The 25,768-nt window shown below is 38.1% G+C and overlaps 1 protein-coding gene across 1 annotated transcript in view; it reads right to left on the reverse strand.

Moving 5' to 3' along the window:
- The window catches only part of ADAMTSL1 (ADAMTS like 1), a 412,706-nt gene that overhangs the window by 53,893 nt on the left and 333,045 nt on the right, over nucleotides 1-25,768 (reverse strand). Inside the window, 2 exon segments of the mRNA XM_065740553.1 lie at nucleotides 17,277-17,406; nucleotides 21,323-21,624. Of these exon segments, the coding sequence (XP_065596625.1) occupies nucleotides 17,277-17,406; nucleotides 21,323-21,624 (432 nt within the window).

A 25,768-nucleotide genomic window follows, 5' to 3' on the forward strand; every position in this document is an offset into this window, starting at 1 on the left:
TCATAGACCTGTAGTTCTCTGGGTCCTCCTTACTACTTTTCTTATGAATGGGTGTGATGTTTCTCTTCTTCCAGTCACCAGGGATTTGCCTGACAGCCATGACCATTCAGATGTGATGGAGAGCAGCTCAGAAACCACATCAGGTAGCTGCTTTATGATGCTAGGATGCATATTGTCCACCCCATAGATTTGTACACATTTATTCTCATGAGGTGGTCTCAGAATTGCTCTGCCCTTACAGTGGGGGGAAGTTTACCCTCTGAGATCCCACTAGGAGGTTCGGGGATGTGAGAAATATGAGAATCCTGGCTGCCAGTGAAAGTGGAAAATTCACTGAGTAACAGCCTTTTCTGCATCTGTTGTAGCCAGTTTTCCTTTCTCATCTAGCAGAAGAGGTACGTTCTCTTTGGCCTGTCTCTTTTGATCAGTGTACCCATAGAACCTCTTCTTGTTTTTAACATCCCTCACAAAGTTCAATTCCATCCCTGCCTTGGGTTTTCTGACATCATCTCTGCATGTTCGGACAGAATCCCTGTATTCTTCACAGGTGACAACTCCTTGTTACCTCAGCTTGTACATGCCTTTTTTCCCTCAGCCTGACCAGCGGGTCTTTGCCAAGCCCTGTTGGTTTCCTGTCTTCTCTGCCTGCTTTCTTATTCCGAAGGATGGAGAGCTCGTGTTTTCAGAAGAGCATCTTGAGAAGCCAGCTCTGTTCCACTCCTTCATCTCTAAGGACAGCTTCTCAGGATATCTCATCCAACAATTCCTTAAACAGCCTGAAGTTCACTCTCTTAAAGTTCAGAGCCTTCACTCCACTCTTTGCAAGACTGACATTCCCTAAGATCAATGACTCAGTCAGGACACGATCATTGCAGCCCAGGAAGCATCCAATCTTAATGTCATCACTGCACTGGTGTGCACCAGATCCAGCAATGCTTCACCTCTGGTAGGTCTGTCTAATATCTGAACAAGAAAGTTACTGTTGATAGACTCCAGGAGTCTCAAGGACTGTTTTCATCTTGCTGTGTTATTTTCCCAGCAGATAACCAGGTGTTTGAAATCCCCCAACAGGATGAGAGCCTGAAAGCATGAATGCCTCTTGCAGCTGGAGCAAGAAGGCTCCCCTTGATCAGGTGGCTTGTAGCAGACTCCAGCCATCAGCTGTCCATTATTGGTCTTGTCTCTAATCTTAATCCACAACCTCACAATTCATGACTGTTTCTCAGTGGGAGCACCTTGCTATCTATACACTTTTTAACATAGAGGGTAACTCCCTACCTTGCCTATCACTTCTAAGAAGCTTATAACCCTGAGTGGTTGTATTCCAGTTATGTGAATCATCCCACCATGATTCTGTGATAGAAATAAAATCACAGCTTTCCACCACCGTTTCCAACTCCTTCGGCTAATTTCCTATGCTGCATGCACTGGTATAGAGGCACTTTAGCTTGGATTTCAGATGAATGATCTTCCTTGAGAAGCCTTCCCACAAATCTCAGACAAACTGGAGATTTTCCCCACAGCTTCCTAAAGTGACAGTACTCCCTCTGTCACACTGCAGTACACTCCATTCCCCCAGCAGCTCTAGTGGTGATGAGCCCAGCTGGTACTTCCTGTATGGGTTTCTCAAAGTCTATCAAAAAGACTTGCAGGTTTTGGCATGGAACATTCTTATAATCCTTCCTTATTTTTCTGCCTCTAGTGCCCAATTCTGCATCAGTATGTAGCAGCAAGGAAATGGTAACTTTTCAGCCTTTTCTATAGCAGAACTCTAGCAAATCTATTCCCACAAATCCCTGGTTTATCTTAGCTCTAGATCTATCAAATTATCAGTTCTCCTACATACTTAAACAGCAGTTATGTATTTAAGTATAACATAAAATGTAAAAAGATTTTGATTACTGTACTTCATAAGAAGCAGAATTGTACAAGTTTTCCTTGTAGATACCGACACGCAATATATCTTGTCATTTTAAATTGACTGAAGTAAAACCAAATCAATACTAAAACATATAGATATATGTAGAGATGACTAAAATGAGAAATGTACCAGGAAAAAGACAATTCATTGAGCCAGATGTGTTGAAACAGAGGTATGTACATCAGTGATGGGCTTACTGGAAAAGACATAGAGGCATATAGTTCAAATGAACATCAGTAAACAACCTGTTTCCTCTGGAAACGTGTAGTGAGCACAAGATGGTCTTAAAACACGCTTATTTCAGGTATCATCACACAAACAAAACACAAAACTAATTATAGAAACTTTCACTTTCTAGATGAACAATCTCCTTCCTCCAGCAGACTATCATGATTGTTAATTGTTTTTTTAGAGTTGTTGAAGTATACGGAACTTAAATCAAACATGAAGAGAGCTGAACTGATTAGTTCAAGCCAATAGTTTTCCTAGGTAATTTTTTATACACAATGTTATAGGTAGTCTGAGGCTCAGGAGAAGTTAATGAATTGGCAAAGCAAGCTGAGCACTGTATTTTCTGCACTTCCAGGAACTACAGACTAACAACAGTGAATTAATAACAGTGATCTTTTGGGAAAAGAAAACATGCTCTGTAGAAATCTAACAGTGAATTCATATTATGAATTAGATAAAATAAAATTTGCAATGTACTATTAATCAATTTTAGCAATTAAAATTCTCATTTGTAGACATCAAAGAGTGACTAATTTTCTGGAACATACTCACTGAATGAATCAGGCTTGACTAGAAAGTGCTTATGCATGGGCTTAATTTCAGGCAAACAAACACTTCACTATTGACCATGCTCAGTATCTTTTAAAATGTGAACATCTGCAGGCCCCTCAAATAAAAGAAAGAAAACAATTATGAAGATCTAATTTGCCAAAAATAAGGGGCCAGTAATCTGGAAATCTTAATTTATATCACAACACAATTATTGTGTACCATTAGTATAAGTCTAAAAATGTTAGAGATGCTTTAAAATAAAACAGCTTAATCATGCTATTTTCTAATAAAGGAAATCCTCTTGACATATTTAACAGAAATCTTGCCTGAAAACAATAAATTAAACTTTATTGTGTTATAATTTAATGAGTTTCAAGTCTTGTGAGGGCTCACATATTCAATAATCTGGAGACTTAAACCCAGCGTCAACCTGTTTAAAAGGAAAATAACAAAGCCTCTAACACTCAATATGAATATGAATTTCTAAATAGTTCTACCCAATTAGTTATTATTAGAAATAAACTTTTCTATTTTTATTGTGACAAAACAAAAAATACCAAAGTCATATTGTGGCCAAGAAGTTCAGATGAAGAACTGAGGAATAAAGCGAGCAGTCTCTAGTTCCTGCTCTTCACTGGACTCCAGAAAAGACTGAGATGAGAACTGCTGAATATAGACTAGCCAGTGAGACTGTGGAACGTGGGGAAGAATAACTACAAACATAATCTGATTACTAATTTAGGTTCTAATTACTAATTCAGATTCTAATTTAGGGCACTAACCTACACGTGGGGAAGAATAACTGCCTGTGTCAGTACAGGTTAGAGGTTGACCTACTGGAAAAGAGGTCCTGGCTGTTCTGGTGGACAACACGAACATGGGCATGAACCAGCAGCATGCCCTGTGGCCAAGAAAGCCAACGGTATTCTGGAGTGCATTAAAAAGAGCATGGCCAGCAGGATGAAGGAGGTGATCCTCCCCCTCTACTCTGCCCTGGTGAGGCCACATCTGTAGTACTGGGTCCTATTCTGGTCTCTCCAGTGCAAGGAAGACAGCAGTCTCCTAGTCAGAGTCCAGAGGATGGCTAAAACATGAGAAACTGTGAGGAGTATTTCCTTGTGAGGAAAGGCTGAGAGACCCGGGACAGTTTGGCCTGCAGAAGAGAGGACTGAGAGGGGATCTTATCAACACTTACAAATACCTGAAGAGTGGATGTGAAGAAGATGTGGTCATGATCTTTTTGGTAGTGTCCAGTGGCAGGACAAGGGTAGGGCTGGTACAAATTGGAACACAGAAAGTTCCATCTGAACATGAGGAAGGACTTTTTTACTGTGAGGGTGACAGAGCACTGGAACAGGTGCCCCAAGAGTAAGTGCAGTCTCCTTCTCTGGAAATACTCAAAACCTCCCTGAATGCTTTCCTGTGCAACATCTTTAGGGAACGTGCTTAAGCAGGGGGTTGGACTAGATGATCTCCAGAGGTCCTTTCCAACCCCTACAATTATGTGATTCTCTATCTTCAGACTTGCAAAGTCATAACAAAACATTCTTTTTCTCTTTGGTCCTGTTAAGGCTCTAGCTCTGTAGAAGGGATGATCTCTTTGTCTTTATTTACTGCCTAGAACAATGGGAGAGGAGCCTCTAGCCATTAGTATGATATAAATAATAACAGCGATGATGTACTGTTGTTTTAGTTTTGAAACTTCACTGTCTTTGCTACAGAAACTGGTCTTCACATAACAAATCTGCTAGCTGGATAGACCAGGAAATGACACCAGTGAATAACCAGCTATCTACTCAAGAAAGAAGAGGCCACTAGGATCAGAGCAGTTGTTGCCATGAAGACATAGGCTATGTAACAAAGTAGTCTCACACCCCCACAGTCAGCCTGGAAAAAGTAAATCATGAATGGATAACTTTAAAAATGTATAGACTAGAGCCAAATCAATTTTTAGCATGTGGCTTTGGATCAGGCCCTATATTCACAGTATACATTGTAAAAAGCAAAGCACTCTAAGTCATTAGGTGTTGTAATGGAGAACATTTTCTCAAGATATATAATTTTCATCCTGACGGAATACCTTTAGGGAATGCCAAGAAAATGGAATGCTGTACAGAAAAAAGTAAATATACTTCCACACAAAGACCTCACAAAACAGTTCTCCAAAAAAATTGAATTATTTTCATTTATATATAGTTAAATAAGTGATACAAAAGAGCACTTTTTTTTTTTTTCCCTCTGAAATAATTATTCACCAGTGTGGAAAGAGGTTTGCCCTTACTTAACTTCAATACCTGCCTGAATGTACATGTTCTCCAGTATACAAGGACAGGGTGGCAGCTGTGTATTCACATGCAACAGACTAAGCATATCACACACCATATCAATAATTACTTATTTTTGTCATGTCTCAACTTGTGAATCCTACATTGGACCCTGCGCAGCAAGAAGTCTAATGGAAGCATATACTTTTTCCCTTTATTCTCTTTTTGATATGGAGCTGTGTTTGTGGCACAGCTTCCACACAGAAGTGTGAAAAGCTTTCTTGAGACTCCCTTAGTAGATTTTTTTGGGGTTGAGTAAGTATCCTCAGTGCTTGTTCTAGATACTACCTAGAAAATGAACTTAAACTTTAGGCAGCAGAGAGAGTTAGTGTTTATCTTGCATGGGAAGAATTGTTTCCTGTGAGGCTACAGGATTGAGATGAGGACTCCAAGGTCAGTTTCTGGCTTTATAGTTGATCTAGTTTCAAAGAAAGGGGTCTAAAAGGTAAGAATTTAACTATAGCTTATTTTTCATTCAGATGTTAAATCACTTGCTATAAAATCAGACTCCTCCTTTGAAGTGAAGTGTGAGATCGAAAACCTCCACCTGGACATTAAAACATGGATCTGTGTCTCTCAGAAGTAATTTCCTCACCTCCATAACTCAGTTAGTATTAGAAAGTACAGTACAAATTCATGTGAAGTATGCATATAACTCAGAGGAAAAGTGAGATTTAACTAATATTTGAAAAATAACTAAAGGAAATAAAAGAAATAAAAGTTATAAGGGAATATATTTTTTTACTTAGCAGACACAACAGAAAAATAATTGACATTTAGTTGTTGTCAGTGCTAGTCTGATAAAATCTTGTAGTTTGATTTTCAGTATTTCCAATGGGATAAGGGATCAGAACTCTTCTGTGCAACAGGCAGGAAAAGATTCAGGGGATCACTGTGCACAGGGAAGAGAAAGATGCTTCTCTTCCTTGCAAGTGAAAGTAATCCATTAAAAGAGAAGCCCTTGCAGCTAACACACGTGAGTTCAAAGGCTCAATGAAAGTGCTCTGGGAGATGACGGAAGTGGCCTGCATTCACTCCATAGACTTATCTGAATCAATGAATATTGCAGCTCGTTATAGCAGAAATTGGCTGGGAGCCAGTATTCGTATAACAGAGCCAAATGGAGGAAAATAGAGGAGGAACTCAGAGGTCAGTGAAGAACAGAGTGTACATGGAATATGAAACAATACTGCAAACGGCAATTTTGGTTGCTTTAATAATTTTCTGACAAACTTCAAGTAGTATGTATATACAAGATTCTTAACGGTAAACAACTCTTGCTACCTCTTAAGATGAAGAAGAGATGGTCTGCCATTAGTCCAGTTCAGAAAAGAAGGTATGTGGTTTTACACGAACACTTTTAACAGTGGGAGGTTGAACAGTGGGAAGTTGTTCAGTGGGACTCTTGAGGGACTACTGCAGATGCAGAATGTGTGAATCACAGAGGAATATGAAAGATAAGTTCAAGTAAGTGAATTCCCTCAGCATGGAACCATTTTGAGAGACTGAGATACTGACTACAGAAAAGTATCTCATGAGAGAATTTTACTCTGTGTGGTATCTGAAACACTGAGATAAATTACAGCAATGGACATCTTTGATATAGCTACATAGACCAGATTAGGCTTTATAGACAAATGAGTTGGTCTTTGGCTCATGTTTAGATTTGGGATCATGCTCAAAGCAGTGACTTCTTACAAAAAGGTTGTTGAGTTTTATGCGAAATACATCATAACTGTCCTCTGTAACCCCTTTCAAAAATGAAGACAGGAAACAGTTGTAAAGCAGAGTGTATAATAAAAAAGGGGAAATCTGGTCAAGAAGTAACACAGGAAGATCTGAGGAATGGGGCAAGAATTGCACGCATAAATTGCACTCAAAATGACAGACTATGAATAAGGAGTGCAGGAAGGAATGAACATTTTTAGAACCACAGTGGAGGGGGACAATATCCCTTGCCCTACTCCAAAGTAATGCAAAATAATTTGCATTTTCATGAATAAATTGCACCCATCAGTCTACAAAGCACTTTCACATGCTACTGTGAAGAAATGGGAGAGGTTAATATTGTGCTGCCCAGGCCAGAGTTGCTTTGTGTCCAAGGTTCTGTGGCTCTATTCAAACCACTGCTCTCCACGACAGATTCTGAATTGTAAACTAACACCTTCAAGGCCTAAGTTTATTCCACATGGGAAATGTTAGAAAACAGCTGTTCTTGAAGAAGAAATCAACAAGCTTTCAGATATCAGAAGACAAAGAAAGCAAAAGCTCAGGTGGTAAAGATGGGCAATGAACTGATCATTTTTAACTTGTACTGTGCCTGAAATGAAGCACTCTAAAACTGAGATTGCTGGAAATCATAGAATCATAGAATCACAGAAGTGTACTGAATGGCACTGAAGTTATATACAAGAAACCTGGCTTTCTGAACCCTAAGTTCCTGACCATGTGGTTTTGTTCTACTGAGTGAAAGTATTCTCCTCAAATGCAAGGATGCTTTTCCTAAAGTGTCAGTGCAGGAAAGAAGAAAGGAAGATGTCACTGATCTGAGTGGACAAAGAAAGCATATTCGTGAATGAAGCAGTGTTCAGACAACAGATATCAGGATTAAGAAATTTTTGCAAGTCCAAGTTTTGCAAGCAGTACTGTGACAGAAACAGCAGATAATGTGAGCTTCTTGCTGACCCCGCTGGCAGTATTACAGGGATAATATTTTTGTTAAGATGAACTGTTCCTGAACTATTCCACCAGTGTAGAAGGTACAAACAGGCTGTCTTTCAAAATGAGGCATACAAGATTTTTCTCAGTTTCTTTTATTTATTTATTTTATTAGGGAGAGAGAAAAACACTTGAATGTGTGTAGTTATGGTATTATGTCTCAACTCAAAAAACTCCCAGTGCCTGCTTATGTTTCAGTTGTTTTCCATTTTCTTTTTGCAGTATAGTGATAGATAGCGCAAGTATTTTGTCCTGAAGGCACATCCAAACCCAATTCTTTAACTTCCCCTGTGAGATCCTGACACTGCCACTGATAATCTACTCAGTAATTTATTCACTCTTTTGCAGTAGAGGACCACCTTCCTCATGCACAGTGAGGAAGTACTAAACTCACTTGACACATATGTTTATAACCAAAGCAGCAATGACTTTAAATTCATAGAGGCATCTACAAAAAAATGTATGAAAGGTAAAATAAAAATTATATTCAAATTGAAGGTGTCAGAAATGTTAAAATAATAATTAAAAAAAAGCAAATTTGTACTGAAACACTCTTAATCTCCATCCAAATAGTAATAACAGTATAGATATGTGTGCAGAATTCAGTTAACGGAATGACAATATAAAACACTAATCCCCCAATCTTTTAGAAGCTGTTTCTCAGATCTTGGGGAAAATCCTGGCTTTAGACAGTACAGTTTGCTTCCCTGTGGGAAGAGAATTAAAATTATCTGACATATCAGAACAGCTTTGTTTAGGTTAGGTGTTCTAACAGCATAACTACAGTAATTAAAAATAAAAAACAAGACCTCTATCCAATATAGTTAAACTGATACAAATCACTGTTTAGACTGGGTAGAAACTAAACTCTTTGCTGTTCATCTCTCTGTTAACAGTTCAAACCTCTCCCCAACCTGTGAATGGTAAAGATAGAAAAGCAGTTGGCAACAATGCAGAATAAGTCAGCTGAGCCACATTTCACAGAAACAGAACCATACGGGTTGGAAGGGACATCTAGTGATCACTGAGTTCAACTCCCTGCTCAAGAAGTTTCCCTAAAGATGTTGCACAGGAAAGCATTCAGGGAGGATTTGAGTATCTTCAGAGAAGTAGACTACACCTACTCTTGGGGCACCTGTTCCAGTGCTCTGTCACCCTCACAGTAAAAAAGTCCTTCCTCATGTTCAGATGGAACTTTCTGTGTTCCAGTTTTTACCAGCTGACCCTTGTCCTGCCGCTGGACACTACCAAAAAGATCATGACCACATCTTCTTCACATTCACTCTTCAGGTATTTGTAAGTGTTGATAAGATCCCCTCTCAGTCCTCTCTTCTGCAGGCCAAACTGTCCCGGGTCTCTCAGCCTTTCCTCACAAGGAAATACTCCTCACAGTTTCTCATGTTTTAGCCATCCTCTGGACTCTGACTAGGAAACTGCTGTCTTCCTTGCACTGGAGAGACCAGAATAGGACCCAGTACTACAGGTGTGGCCTCACCAGGGCAGACTAGAGGGGGAGGATCACCTCCTTCATCCTGCTGGCCATGCTCTTTTTAATGCACTACAGAATACCGTTGGCTTTCTTGGCCACAGGGCATGCTGCTGGTTCATGCCCATGTTCATGTTGTCCACCAGAACAGCCAGGACCTCTTTTCCAGTAGGTCAACCTCTAACCTGTACTGACACAGGCAGTTATTCTTCCCCACGTGTAGGACTCCACACTTGCCCTTGTCAAACCTCATTAGTTTCTTTGCCAAACTCTCAAGCCTGTCTAGGACTCACTGAACAGCAGCTCTGCTTTCTGGAATATTAGCCACTCCTCCAGTTCCATATCATCAGTAAACCTGCTGAAGATGCATTCTAATGCATCCTAATTGCTGAGGGTGTGTTTTGATAACTGCACACCACAAACTCCCTTCCATCACTGAGACCTTCAGTGCTTAACACTGTTAGCAGAGAGGTCAGGAAGTTAATAGGAATTAGGATCACTTAAGTGAAGACAGATTTTCAAGAACACGAAGAGGATAACTTGCTCTGCTATTGCATGTGACATACTTATCTGGGAGAAACAACACTGTGTTTAATCAGTCTTGTTCCTTCTGAAAGTATTTAACTCACTCCAATTTGAATTTTAATTGAAAATGTCTCCTTTGTTTATTTCAATATTTACTGATGTATAACTACTGCACACAATCACACAGTCCATTTTCAAAAGACAGGGCCATTTTATCCTTATTTTACACAACACATTTTCTCATCATTAAATATTTATTGGTTAAAAAGTGTTGTGCACTTCTCAAATACTGATATAGTATGCTACCGTAAATGGAAGATATAAATGGTCCTCTTTGTTTCTCCCTTTTCTAAAGGAAGTGATGTTGCATATTAAAAATAAGTCTGAGACCCTCTAGCTAATTTCACAGGATAATGCAACAGTGAAGAAATTAATCCTGACTATCATCGTTCAGAGCATTTATCTTAGCTCTGCATTTGGTTCATGAGTTAAAGACACACTCTATCTTTACTCTTGGGACAGCTTTCTCTTGTGAATGAAATTCTGCAGTTGAGACAGTGAATAACACTGAGAATACATTTAAAGAATAAAGTAAGAATTAGAAATAAATATCTGAAATGCAGAAATGAGAGCATATTTAATCAACAAAATATCAAGCGGCAGCAAGTAATAGATTTTAGATTGCACTAAAAAGGAAGATGGAAAGAAGTGGTATGCATTAAGGTGACTGCAACCTGACAACTCAGTGGCAGGAACTCACTTAGCACCTGCAATGGCTAAGAGCTTATGCTATCACAAACCAGAATACAAACAGCCTGTGGAAGGCCATCGCCAAATTGTGTTTCACTCAATGTACCAACTTGGCAAACCTGTCAACAGGAACTTTGTGTTGAGAAAAACTGTCTATGAACTTACGTAGGACACTGGATAAGAAGTGTGATCTGTCATTCACTGGATCACAGAATGGAAGGGACCCCAAGGTTCTAACCCCCCTGCTGTAGGCAGGGCTGCCAACCAATAGGTTCACCATTAGATCAGGTTGCCCAGTGCCCCATCCAGCCTGGCCTTGAACACCTCCAGGAATGAGCATCCACAGTCTCTCTGGGCAGCCTGTGCCAGCACCTCACAACCTCCTCCGTGAAAAATTTCCCTGAAGTCTAATTTAAATTTTCCTGTAGAGAGTCAGAGAACAACATCATGGGTCACTGACTCTTCATTCTTAAAAGAATTATACTTTATTCTCATAGTCAAAGAAAAATCTGTTTACTACTGGACTTCAAGTTTGTGAAGAAAAGAAAATCAATTTAAAACAGAAATTGATCAATTGTTCCCAAAGCTCTATGGTGCAAGAAAGAAATATATGTTACTAAAAAAAAAAAATCTACAATTGCAATCTAATGTTTTACGAGCTAAAATGGAGGAAATTACCTATGAATGAAATCCTGTCTAATCGATCAACTGATGAGAAAAATGACTGTTTCTGAGACTCCAGAGTCATTCTGCTCATCCTAGCAACTGGTAAGTTGCTTTGTTCTTCACATTTAAATGTGCTGAAGAGGTGCTGAAAAAAGGAACTCCCTGTGGGCCCTCTCAGTGACTTCACTGCAACTGCTTTTGAGTGAGAGATACCAAGGAACATGCAGCTCCACCACAGTCAATGCATTCAGAGTGCAGAGAATGGTGGCCTGTGAAGAACACTTTGGACAATCTCTTAACTACAAAGCATACAAAGGAAAGAATGAAAAACAAACCAACAAACAAGTGAGCAAAACATGAATGTTTTTAGGTCACATTAATCCCTTTTAAGTCTAGGGAAGTTTTATAGTAGTGCAGAGTAGGTGCACGAGGGATGCAGGCACAGCATTACCAAATGCAACCTCAGGACAGTAGCGTGTTTGGATGTCTTTGTACTGAACTGCCTTTAGCAAAGCAAGCCTTGACAGTGCAATAGTGACTCTCTAATCAACTTCTGTTTAAACTGCTTCTCGACCTTAAAGCTTCAAACGGAGGTGAATCTGTCATGTTTAGCAGCATTTTACTTATGTTTGATTCTCTAACCTACTCTCTAATCCTTTGTCAATGGTTCAAGTTGCAGACTGCAGATCCCAGGAGGCTTTCTAGACTCCCTTGCAAGATGCTATAGAAGACATTTTCAATACACTTCAGCTAAAAATAGACTTAAATTAACACCACTGAAAAAAAAAAGTCAGAAGACTGTGAAAGATTGAAAACCTTTGAATGACAAGAAGAGACAGCAGCACTATCATTGTATCACTGATGCTAAGTCTAAGTTACACCTCTGAGAAAAGACTCCAACAAAACAGGAATTGGTATCTCCTGCCAGTAAGGCAATACTGCAGTATCAGTTAACCTAATGACTCAAAAATCATTTAATCTTTCCCCCTAACTAGACAGAGATGCACTTTTTCACCTGAGTGATGCAAAACACATATGCATTTGACACCCTACCACACACAGAGGTCACCTTTAATGAATTAGAGAAAACTCCACCCCTTCCACACATATTGAATTAATTTCATATTTTGGATAGAAACATATCTTGCACCACGTTTGACCTACCAGCAACCTAATGCTTCCCATCTCCATTTCATTTCATCTTAGAATGAAACAGATGGGAAATATTGCATCCCTCAAAGAAACATTTGAATAATAAATGGTAATTTATTAGACAAAAACAGCAGCAACAAAAACAACAAAAACAAATGCAAGGGGGAAAAAAAGAAGAAAAGAAAAAGATACTATACAACTAGCTGGAGTCTAGCCTCAGTTATTTTGACCCTTCAGTAAGATATCAGTACCACTCAGATGTTTTTGCGTCACCTTGCTAAATATGAAGACTTGAAGAAGTAGGAGAGTGCTGGGGTGAAATATTGTGCCATTCCTCCTATAACCATCTGCTTTTTCTTCACTATTTATCAACTCTTAAGCATTTAGCTGTTCTTTGTTGCAAAGGAATAAAAGTTCAGTTTTGAAAATATGCAAGAACAAAGCTTTAGAAATTGCCTGGAATTTCCTTCATTTTCAGCCATCTGGCTTTCATTGCTTTGCTTCTCTCTTCATTCCTCTATACATGTTTACTAAATCCTTTCAACATGCATTGATCAAGTTATTGAGCAGTTATAATTAATAACACAATTACAGCATTCTCATTCCCCTCTTTAGTAGATCTTTTTGGATCACCAAGAGCTGCTCATACTGATACTGTTATAAACAAGAACAATTATATCTGATTAGATGATGACTACCTCTGAATTTTGGCTTGTGGATGCCGAGGAAAAGTCACTCTTTGGACTCAAGTCATTTTATTGTTGAAAACAGCAAAACTAACATTGTAACAGAGTTTTTCTAGTTCCTTTTTGAGTAATTTAGAATGCAAATACATCAATTAGCAAAGCTGATGGATCTACCCTTTCATTTTAGAGCTGAAAGAAGACACTTCTAGACCTTAAATATTTATTCTGCATTAAATCCTAGGAAGGCTGTGCTCTACTCAAATACTGCTACATAATTCTGGAAGTGGTATACTTTGATTGACACAAGTTAAGTGACCTTACTCAAAGGGCATGGAGGAACTGTTAGACCAGAGAAGCTGAGGATGGCTCATCCCTGCATGCATTCAAGCCCAGGTTGGAGGGGACCCTGGGCAGCCTGATGTTGTGAGGGGGAACCATGCTCATGGCAACTGGTTGGAATTAGATGATCTTTGAGGTCCTTTTTAAACCTAAGCCACTCTATGATTCTTTGACTGAATGACTGAATTGAAATGTCTAAATTCTCCTCTTTCTGCAAGAAATCATTCTAGATCTCCTGATACATCAAAACAGACTATATACTTTTTATAGAAATACCAAACAAGCCTATACCAATTAACGGATATGGAATGTTATGCTTAGTGTGCTCAAAGTCAGTTATTAACTTAGGAACCAGCTTCAAGGCGCTCCACTATTTTTCTGTTTAGTATGAAATTGGACATTCTGCTATAGCGTTTTCCAGGAGAAAAGAGATTCATCTTTTTCTGCCATTGTTCATGAAGCAACAAGCAAAAACCTCCCAATAAAGTCTGAAACCACAGGAAATTCAGCTACTTTTGGATTTGTATATGAATCAAGTCTTCCAATTTTTATATGAAACCCATCCTGGTTTTGAAGAACTTTATAAAGCATGAGACTTTGCTGACTATATATAGCTGTAAATATTTGAAGACAGATTTCTGCAGTTTAGTTTTTCTGTCTCTCTTCAATGGAGAATCAACAGAATAGGAATGTGTTAAGATACTAAGCCAGAATTTCAATGGAAATTACAAAATTCTCTCAGGTGCTGTGCCTACACTGTCATGTTTCAGTTTTCATAAATCTGAAATACTGTCAGTATATTCTAGTTTTTGCCATATTTTATTTCAGAACAATTAGGAACTAAAGAAGACAAAGATATCACGGATTGATATCAAAGTGAAATATTAAGCGAGTGTTCGAGTCTTTTAATCCTCACACCTTTGTTCTCAGTGTGAAGTGAAAAAGTGAAAAAGAACAGCAACAGTGATGATCTATTTAGCATAATTCAAGTGTCCAAAAAGAATGATGAAATACAATGAAAAAGAAATCATCACTCTTCACTGATTACTCATATGTTATCTGTATTGAAGTATGAACCTTCCGATCCTTTAGAAACTGTGATTAGTTTCTGTTGTTCAATACTTTTGCTTATGTACATCGAACTAACACAAGGAATTGTTGAGCAGGAAAGGCTTACATAGCTAGATCTTTGAGAAGATATGAAAAATACCCCATATAAGCAGAAGCAATGTTAAGCTTGGAAGTCCTAATTTTTAATGTTTTCACTTTTAAACTAAATACAGTCTTGAATTGTATTAAAATCTAGCCATAGAATTTAATGTTCTGGTTCAGTATGTTCTGTTGTTCTGGCTCAGAAATGCCACTTTCTCTAAATATACCAGGAGGGAATTTTTGTACCCTGGAACAAATTTCTCACCTTTTTCTCATGGTATGGACAGCACTGCCTTGACTTCTAAGATATTCTTCACTATGTCAGCTGCCTTTTCAGCAGACTGCCTCCTCTACACACAACTGCATGCTTCAACAGTCACTTACACATCACGGCCATTTTAGGAAAGTGTTTTTTTATATTTTTAGCTTCTGTAAATGTACTTTAGCAGCTGGAAAATAGAGGGAAGAGCCAACACTACGAGACCTGCCATCTCTATAAGCCATCAGCAAAAGCTCTGGGAATTTTCAGTGGTTCACAGATCACATTTTAGGAACTTCTGTAACAGGGATCTAAGCTCACAGCTAAGTCTCAAGTTTTGGACTTGTCCTGCAGCACCTTCATCAACATTCATAAGGACAAAATTTTATCCTAATTTCTGTCTGATTCCTAAATCAAGATTTTTTGAATTAGCATCCTGAAACATCTTCTTATGATTAAAACAAAGAGAAAATCCTAAGATTTAGAAACCCTAAGATTATTTTAATTAACAGATACCAAACAATAATATTTATATACTAAATGCTATCAGCTTAATAAGTATTAATATGCAATTGCATTTAATATGGCACTACTAGTATATACAGAACTTCAGAAGATTGTGAGAAACAAGAGTTACCCTGTCACAGCCTGCCAAGAGCTAAATGGGAGACACATTGACCTGTCTTCTTGCCTCCCTTTCTATTAGTCACACTGCCTGCTGCCTGTAATCTTGAGCTGTAGGTCTTGCTCTTAGCAGAGCAACCATTTTGGAGATCAAATGCTGATCTTCTGCCTGTGCTGCTTAAATCTCTGCAGACAGGCAATTTCCTCCAGATTTAGGGATCTGTAGTACAGGATTTGTATATACTAGAAATAGAGCTCAGTTGCAACCCTAGGGGTGCATGAAAGCTTCTTAATCTATGCCCCTTTAATTCCTCATCCTACTTTACCCATGGCTCCATGTCATTATCCTCATCACAGTCACCTTGTATTTGGAGAGGAAAACCATGTACCCAAGGCAGTTTTAAACTACCTCTGTGCTAGTACCATGATTATCACAGTGGTATGGAGTAACACTCAGACTAATTCAGCAAATAATCATCAAAATTCTCAGAAGACTTTTTTAACAGAAATAACTTATGTGATTTGCTTATGTGAATGTATCCTTTTTCTTTTTTTTTCTTCTTTTTTTAACCAGTACATATTTATTTTCCATGTCAGAATTGATGGTCAGGTCAGTCTCCCACCATGCACTCTCATTCTAGTGACACTGCTACCTGTCAATTACAGATTTCCAACTACAAAGATACCTTCTGTTTGTGTTTTAGAATCAGCAACACAGACATTTTAACAAACTCAGGGTTTAGTATCCTGCTAAGTAATTTTCCTATTGGTTTGGTGAATTGTGTAAGACTATTTAGCTGTGCTTGTATTATATTCAAAATACTTACCGCCCAACTAAAAAAATATTTTTGTCTTTTATCATTCTTGGATGCTGTCCATATTTGATTTTTAACATTAACTGTCTCTGTGTAACAAAGTCTACTAATACACACAATGACACACCTTGGAATAGCCTGCTGTCAGGCAAAAAATTCATGCAACCACCAATATGTAGTCCAAGGAATAAACACCACCTGGACAACACTGATTGTTTTAAACAGTCCAAGGTTATAAATAAGCCTCTTTCAAATCTGTCACAGTACCACAAGAGAGTAAATGCACCTGCATGCAGCTGGGAATAAAGACAATATGTATGCAGTATATTTTCAAGACCTGACAGCCCTTGGTCTATTTAAATAAACAAGGGGAATTTCATGACAGATATTTTCTGTTGTAGAAGGTACAGATGTGGATCTTTACATGCAAAGATATTTTTAGGGCCAGGATTGTGGAAGCAATCTGAGACCAGGGAGGAACAGGTTGTGCAAGCCTTCTGTGAAAGAGGAAGTTGCAGAAGTGTCCCTAAACTTTTTTTACTCTAGGTAAAATTAAGCTAATCCATAAAATATCTGGCAGAAGGACTTGACTGTCCAAGCAGTCTGAAATCTGCCCTTTGTTTTCACCACTGCTTTGCTCCTCCCAGTTTATTCTAAGGCTGCAAGTCCCTGTAATTTGAGAAAGAGCATGTGTGAGGCAGTGCATGCCTCCAGACTGAAAGGCCATTTGGTTTGGGGTCAAAGCTTATTTAATTATTATTATTTTTAACAGCATAGTTTAAATGTTTCTGGACAACATACCAGACTACAGCTACCTCACACTTGTGTAATTTTTTTAAGTATTTCCATGGAGTTCTCAAAATCCATTAACAGAGGTCCAAATAGAACTAAAGGCCCCTGGCCTGGATATCCTCACCTAGGCTAACAACATCTCACAGTCTTCAGGGCCACTGGGGACTGAACTGCAGCATTCAGTTTTTTCTCTCTTATTACCTTTTCTCACTTCATATCCATTATAATGAATCTCCTAAATCCCCCAAACATAAACACCTGATGATAAGATAAAGGAAGTGTACCTTGGAGGGCAGGGGTCCAGACTACAGGCTTTCAGCAGCTGTGGAGGACGTCGGCTCATTATACACTGTGTCTCTTCTGCAGTCTCCCTGGTTTGCTTGTTCAGGCAGGTCACCACAGCCTCCTGGACACCTGCACACAGTAATGCACAGTCACAGCCAGCTCCCAGCACACAGAGGACATCCAAGTGAGAGAAAGCCCCACTGTTCATTTTCTCCTCCCTGTTGGGAACGAGTGCTCATCTGTTACTTTTGCAGTTTTCCAGACACAGTCACACATTTCTTTCACCACCTTTTGTATCCTGTTTCCCAGCTACTGTAGAGACGGCCTAATCAGAACTCGGCATGGAATGCTGGGCTTTTACTTGTCCTTGCTCTCAGCCTCACTGTCTTGACAGCAGTGAAAACAACATAGGTTCATTCACTCTGTATCTTGCCCGGACAAAGAAAAGTCCAGTGCTCTTCAGGGACTTCCATTTATTGGGAGCGCAACATGTTAGGCAAGGGTGTGAAGACAGCCCTCACTCTGACATGCTGTGCTTTACGTAACCATATTTAGAGGTTACTTTAAGTGCAAAAGTAAAACAAAGCAATGTCAGGTCTCAGCTGTTTTTTGGGGTTTTTTTTTGCCTCCACAGACTAGCTCCTACACTGGAGATGCAAAACTCCCAGGTGTACCTGAGAGCTGGGAAAAAAGAGAGGTAGCTGTGGAGAAGGGGAGAAAGATTTGGTGATTAGGATATGACTCAGAAGTTGTACACTTACACATACCAGTTACTCTGTCTCACTTTTCCTGAGAGTAAGAAAGGACTAGTAAGATGTTTTGGACAAGGTTGGAAAGCTAGACATTAAGGCACTGCAACACTGTACACTGTAGAAAAGGCATCTTAGTTAGATTAAGTCTGTTGGATCTACTTCTTCCCCTGGGGGTGTGAAGACAGTTATTTCCCTCATTCATAGTGGTTCAAGCAAGATGGAAATATGCTCCTTATATTCATCCATATTTCCTGAGCTAGGGAAAGAGTAGTTGAGCTCACAAATGCATCATCTTTTTAAAATCAACAAGTTTTCCAAAATATCTTAGAATCTTTTGAAGACACAAGTGTGAAAAAAAATATGGGGAAAAAATCCAAGAGCTCCAAGAATACTGTAATAGAGCTGTCAACATCTTTTGCTGTTTCTAATGCCAGAGCACACATCATACAAACAACTATATCATATTACTCAACAGGACCAAAGTATGCAACTCAGTAGGCTATGACACTGTTTTTAAGTCACTGCTGTCTGCTTTGTATTGATCACTTGTGCAGCCTCACAGCAAGGTCAAACTGAAGAAGACAAAGGAAAAGAATTGCTAGTTCAGATACAGTGAAAGCTTGGAATGTACTATTCTTTTTTAACCTCTGTGAAAAAAAAAAAACAACATTGAATCCTACCACAAACAGGTGACTTCATTCTGTCTGCTAGGGATTAAGCTGACTAACCAGCTCTTATGTACAAGGTTCTCTGTTTTAAAAGTGTATTTCCAGAGCTACAATTTCTCCTTTCTTAAGTGTGTTACTAATGAGCTGTTGACTAATAATTATCAAATTGTCTCAGCACATTCACATGCCCGTTTCAGAGCTGACTATCCCAAAGTGCTGGTCTTGAATTCAGCTTCTCTTCCATTTCTCCATCCAAAACCTGATGATTTTGCATTATCAATCTTGTAGAATCAAGCTCTAATATTGTTTTCAGCTTTTAGTATGCAACCTGCCCAGGACTCAAAGTGTGTTCATTACTCATATGTACTCCTGCCACATATACCATCTCTGACCGTATTTCCAACAGTTTTGGTCTTTTATACTAGCATTCTACTAGTATTCTATTCTGCTAAATAGAATTACCTTTCAGAGATTCTTACAATTTTTTACATATTACAGATTCCAGTATAAACAATAATCTTGTCTGACAGACTTGGTATTGAAGAAAAAGGTTCCTCCTGAGCTTAGATGATCTGCAGTGTCTAGATTGGGTACAGACAGAAGTTTCTGGCTTGAACTGTTCGTGCTAATGACTTAAATATATTCTAGTTTGCTTCAGCAGGAAAACAAACAAACAAACAAAAAACATGCTCCAAATAATTTTCTTTAGCTTCTCCATGAACCTTGTGCTGAATTGGTCACAGCATACTGAATACATCTGTTACTTCATTTTCAATTGGTCAATGCAGTGATTGGTTACAAGCTTTAACTCAACAAATGAATAACTGAATATTTAGAGACTATATAGAATGTCTACTATCTGTCAGAATGTCTGTTATCTTTATTAAAGATAGTGTGAAAATTTATGAAGTGTGTGAACTTCATAAATTTTGCTTCTCATTCAAGTAAATTAATTCTAAGTACTATTTACTGCACAACATTATTAGAACAAGAGCTGTCCTCTTTAAAATTGCTGAATGGGAAACTGGAATACAAAACGGTATAAGGGTGGGACATGAATCTAAGCAGTTTAACTTCAGTTTCAAAATACCATCAACTGAGATTTTTCTGTGCTTATATCTACTAGAATAGAATAATTGTTTCATGATATTTGATGACAGCCCTGGGAGATGCAGCCACTAGCAGCAGACTAAATGTCTAACTAATTCCTTCTGGTTGCTACTTCTATGAGGTGAAAGGTTATTCTGCATCTATCCAATTTCTTCTCTTGAGACGTTCAAACCAGTAAAATTAGTTTGACCTGTCTTGCACCTATCGCTACAAAAGTATCACGCTTAGCATCTGTTCATCTGGAAATTTGAAGTTGACATCAGAAAAAAAATTAGCTACCAATTTTTTCTGACAATTGAAAGATTGTTTATAAAGGAAAATGTCTCTGTTCGTTCAGCCTACGTGAAATTTTTAAAACTATGTGCATATTTCAAAAATTTGCACATAATCACTGTGTTCAGATAAATGTCTAAAATTCAAGAGGATATTCCTTGAAATTATTCATGTTTCAGTATTTGCAAGGAATGTGTCAAGTCATTAGTGCTCATTAGTATACTCAGTGCATGACAAAACACTACAGTCAGTGCTTATCACCATTTAGCAAAGATTAACGTCTGTTATTTTCCATGTAGGAATCAAAGCAGTTGGGGTTATTGTATGACTGCCCTTTGTGAACTTCTCTAACAGTGACTATCATCAGCACGATAAAAACTAACTCAGAAACCAAATGCATTATTTTCTATTTATCATTTTTTTCCTTTGTTTGTAACTGATTACAGATCTATCTGTTAAGCATTCATGAATCACTGAGTAGTTTCCAGTTCTAAAATATGCATTTGGTATTTATCTACAGTACGCTTTTTAAAATAGCATGATACTTCTCATGTAAAAAGACAGCAGTTGTAGAAGTCTAGGTTTAATTAAAAGAATACTGAAGAAAGCTTAATTTTTCAGAACAAGCTAGAAAAACTGATTATAAAAAAGAATTATCAGAGAAATGTGTATTAGTATTTCATAATGCATGGTGACTGTAATTAACTTTGAGAAGCTCCAAGTGCCAAGACTGCTTGCTTAAGGCAATTGCACCATTAGTACTTTTCTACCATACATTACCTTTAGCAAGGAGATCAGAGCTAGTGTCACTTAGTGATGAGAGAGGGAACCAGCTGAGCCCTTAAAATATAAAATATCAATAATCAAGTGTGTCTGCTATTGTAGTACCATTTGTTTCCACACATTTATACTTACATAGCAGAATTCAAGAGATAAAAACTAAAAGCGAAATTTGATTCCTGAATCATGAGACCACTAGAACATTCAGGTGTCCTTGTGTGAGCACATTCTGTGTAATCAGATAATACAGGAAAACAGGAGTATGTGTACACCAGCTGTGATGATCTGTAAAGGGAGACTGAAAATCTTGAGTAAAAAATATGTTGTGCACGTGGGGGTTTTACAGTTTTCATACAAACCTTTCAAATAGATGGAGGAAGGCAGCAAGTCCATTGGTGTTCACAACAAAACACACACTTGAAGAGGGAAAGCACATGCAGGACCAAAACATATCGCACTTACCTCCTCCACAAGACTCTGAACACTCAGTGAAGCCCTCATATTCCCAATCATAAAGCTCATCAAATTCCTGCAATCTGCCATAGAGCAGATCAGTTTCTTCCGGGGTATATTCGGTTGCCTCTCCACTGCAGGGACCACTGTAACAGGCTCTCTGAGATGCAGGTTTGGGACCTTCACATTCATCAATGGGCAAGTCAGCCACAGACTGAGAGAAAGACAGAAGCACTTGACATTTCACAAGCCGCACCTGGCTGCCCACTCCACAGGTGACACTACAGGAGGACCAAGCCTCAGGAATAAACCTGTGAGAAGAAGAGTGAGTGCAAGGTGAGGAACGTCCAGAGACAGTCAGCCACAGAAAAGTGGCATAGATCTGTCCAAGACAAAGTCTATTTAATGAAAGAATTACTTCACCTTAACAAGGTGCTATTAAGAAATAAATGTAAAAGCAATGAGCAATTTGGAGTACTTTATATCTACAGAAATAAAACATATACCCTATATTCATCCTAAAAATTCTTAGTGCAAGGAATCCTGCAAAATCCTGACGTACATCATGATCCTACTAGCTACTGTTTTTCTAGGATACAACCTCTATCACCTTTCCATTAGTTGACACTGAAGGTATGTTATTAAAAAACACTAGATAGGCTACTTGTAATACTCTGTGGAAAATAATTTCCATATTGTGGAAACTGTTAGTTCAAAGACATAAAATAAAAGCACTTTTTCCTGTCCCCAGCACATTTTTTTCCTCATCTAGCCAAATTTTCTCTGCCTGTTATTGCTCTGATAAGGAATCATTACTTATTCCAGATTTTGGCCTCTGAATGTTTATACATACTTGAATTAAAACAAATTACAGCCATCTTGCAGTAAGCACAACAGACCAAATTCAGGTTATTTATTTATTTTTTAATGCTGCTTTTCTCAGCAGTGGAATATATTCTACATTTTTCTTCATTGTCATTTTTTCTACATCTTGAAGAAGTCAGTGGTGGAAATTATCTTTTGGTTAAATGCTAGTCAAGCAGAAAGGCCACATTTTGCTCCATACCACATTACCAAATTGTTTAAATGCAACACACGTTGTGTGGATGAACTCATGTTGAACTATAATGACTCCCAGGTATTTCTGGAAATGAGCTTTCTAGGCTACACCAAGACCTGCATTACTTGTGCCTAGGTACCTCATGTTCGTGGTATTAAAACATTGAAGTAATGAATCCAGGCAACACAGTGATTCAGATAGACTTGTCTGATTATCTTGCCTTCACTGTTAGCCACTCTGCCAAACTTTCATTTGTGGGCAACTTTTAAAAGGGTGATTGTGCCTTTATTTTGAGGTCAAAAGTAGAAGAGTGAGTATTGCTCTGATCATTTGACAATCCCATAGGAACAATCCCATAGGAACAATTCCAGTCAGTTTTCCCAATAACAGTAGTTGGGATCTGTCAGTTCCTCCAAACTGAAAAAGGTTTTTTATGATATTCTAATAAGTATTCAAATCTGTGCTATTCCAATAAACAGAATGTCCATTAGGGTCAAGGGTCATCAACTCCCTGACAGGAACCCAGATGGCTCAGCACCTAATCATATGCATTTGCTAACTTTATCAAATGAGTCAAAATTCTCAGTTTGTATTTTTTATCAAAATCTCTGCTGCCACTGATTCCTCTCATTTTGGTTTTAATTTAGACAGTCCACAACAAACTTTGACAGTTTTGCCCAGGGCAGAAGGCAATAAACACACTTCTTCTAGAGAGTAGTCCTGCCTGGAGCTACCAGAAATTCATTTCTTACCATGAGAATGTCATGCACATTTTAATAGGGAGAAAAAGGGTAATTAATTTTGTGATTAGCAGTTTTTGATGTATTTCTATGCACTTTTTTTTCTTTTCCCAATCCACTGCCTTTATCTAGTTGATTAAAGATCCTTCGCTTTACTGAGCAAAAAACTGATATCTGTGGTATCCCCTCAGCATACATGTACCAGGATCCCTGACAGGATTTCTCTACCCACTTTTTGTGGCTGTTCCTAACATCTTCTTAAAACCCTGATATCCTGTGCAAGCACTGTATACAGGAAGTAATAGAATGGAAATTGGATATATTATTATAATCTTTTTGTAATGCTACTGTAAAGACTGTAAGATTTCTTTCTGGGAATCTAGCCTCTGAGAAACTAATGATACTTTTTTATTCCATTTTCACACTCTAAGACATTTTATCGCACAAATGATAAATAAAGATTGGTTTTGTTTCAAAGATAGCTATGTTTAATTTTGAAAGGATTGTAGTTTTTACAGTGCAGGTAGGCCACTCATACTGTTTTAACTAAGACGATACTACTGCTGTGACTTAGTTTGATTAACTTAAATGTACAGCTTCTTGACCTGACAAACTAATATGTAAAAATCCTAAATAGGTTACAAGAAAAGGCACTGTAGATGTCTTCTTCAAAAGCTGGATTCCTTGCATTTTTTAACATTTTTGGATTATTGTGTAGCTTTTCTTTGTTAAAGGACTATTGTATTCCAAACCAAAAGGTATCACAGTTTGCCAGGCATTAATATAACTTGTTCAGAAAGGCAGAGATACTTTATATACTCAGAATATTTACTCATTGAATATCACTCATACAAACACAGGAACAAAAGAGAAAGGAAACAAAAAAGAAGTAAGAACATTAGTAAAGCTGACTGGGTTCTTTTCAAAATAAGACTTGATCTACAAATACCACACATTACCTTATTTTACCCCTGTAAGCAGCTTGTAATGAAAAGAATTGGATATCTTCAGGATAATATGTTTTGTGCAGATTTCTAGGCCCAATTTATATATTTTAAGTAATAAATTTGGAAAGATAATTTCATTCAAATATTATTGCTGGCTGTTAAAACCTAGGAGGATTTATCAGAATCAATAGATTTGAAAGTAGAGGAAAAAGGGGGAAAAACAAAGAAACCCCACACTTTCATATAGGAGTTGTCATTAGATACTGAACATTTACGTGATATGCATGTATAGTATAAATATACACTGGTTCTGAGTTTTCCCCCAAAGCAGGAAATTACAAAGGTTTTCAGATATCTTTATGTGGTCATTAATGATAAATGTTGCCAAATGGTGAGTGCAGAACTTAAAAAGTATGTGAATAATAAGCAGACAATTCCATAGGTTTTAAGTTATTTGCTCTGCATTCAGTGTATCTTCCACTGCACAGTACCGTGCTTTTTTGTGTTCTTTGAAAACTGAAGCGGTGTAGTAGGTTTACTGAAAAGCAAGAATTTTAGAAAACAGAAAATGATGCAGGCAGTTCAGATGTCATTACACACTGTTTAATTAAATCATGCTTTAATACTGGTCCTTTTAATAGCCATAATAAACACGATAGTCTTAACAACTGGTTGCTGTGGTGTTACAGTGATAGCTATAAGCCAGAACTCCCTGTGCTCACTGCAGTACAAATAAAAACCAAAATGATGACTCTTGCCTTGAGGAGATAACTTGGAGTATTTTATAGCTCCTAATATACTTCCCAGTGACTACTAGCATGTTACCACTGCATGAAATACAAACCCTTGTCCTCTGCACAAAAATGCTTCCTCCCTAATGGAAAAATGCAACAGTTAGTGTATTCTGAGGGCACTGTAGAATATTCCACAGAGGAGTATATTGCTCCCATTTTAGAGAAAGCACTACTAGATGAGTGAAATCTGAAAGAAGGGAATGTCATGACCTGATGGTTGGACTAGATGACCTTAGTGGTCTTTCCAACATTAGTGTTTATATGATTCTATGTCCTTGCTTGGTTATGACTGACTTAATCTTATGTCTGCTACTGCTCAGCTATTGGAGTGCTGCCTTCAGTGTGGCACCCAGCTGTGGGAAGGCTGAAGGGCCCCTCTGCCTGCCATCACTCTAGACATTCCCATACTCATCACTGCTCTCAAAGCTGGAGGAGGAAGCAGAATGGAATGAAAGGTAAAAATCTCTCATAAGAAAACTAGGGGTTTAAAATGGATGTTATTTGTAAATAAATGCCTATACTTGTTTTGTTGACCTATAGACAGTCACAGTGGTGGACTAAAAACCATTTCCCTCTATAGTAACATGCTGGCAAAACAGTCAGAGGCATTGTATTTTTCAGTGTTTTTCCTTTCTTTCTTTCTTTCCTTCTTTCTTTCTTTCTCTCTTTCTCTGGGAGGATCCAACTTTTTATGGGATTTAATTTAATTCCACAGAATGGTTAGACACATAAACTGTGTAGTTGCTGTTGCTGTTCCTCAGAGGAGTGACAGAGGGACAACTGTCACCTGTCAGTAAAACCCCAAAAAGCTTCATCTGTAAGAGTAATGGCACCAGAGCCACATGTATAGCTTAGACTGCAATCTCATTGATTACAGCCCCCGTAATTTCTCTTCAATTCAGTTTGAGTACAGT

The sequence above is a fragment of the Cyrtonyx montezumae genome, unplaced genomic scaffold, assembly GCF_038088225.1.
Source record: "Cyrtonyx montezumae isolate F1298 unplaced genomic scaffold, pur_monq_1.0 scaffold_29, whole genome shotgun sequence".
In the NCBI taxonomy this organism is placed as follows: Eukaryota; Metazoa; Chordata; class Aves; order Galliformes; family Odontophoridae; genus Cyrtonyx; species Cyrtonyx montezumae.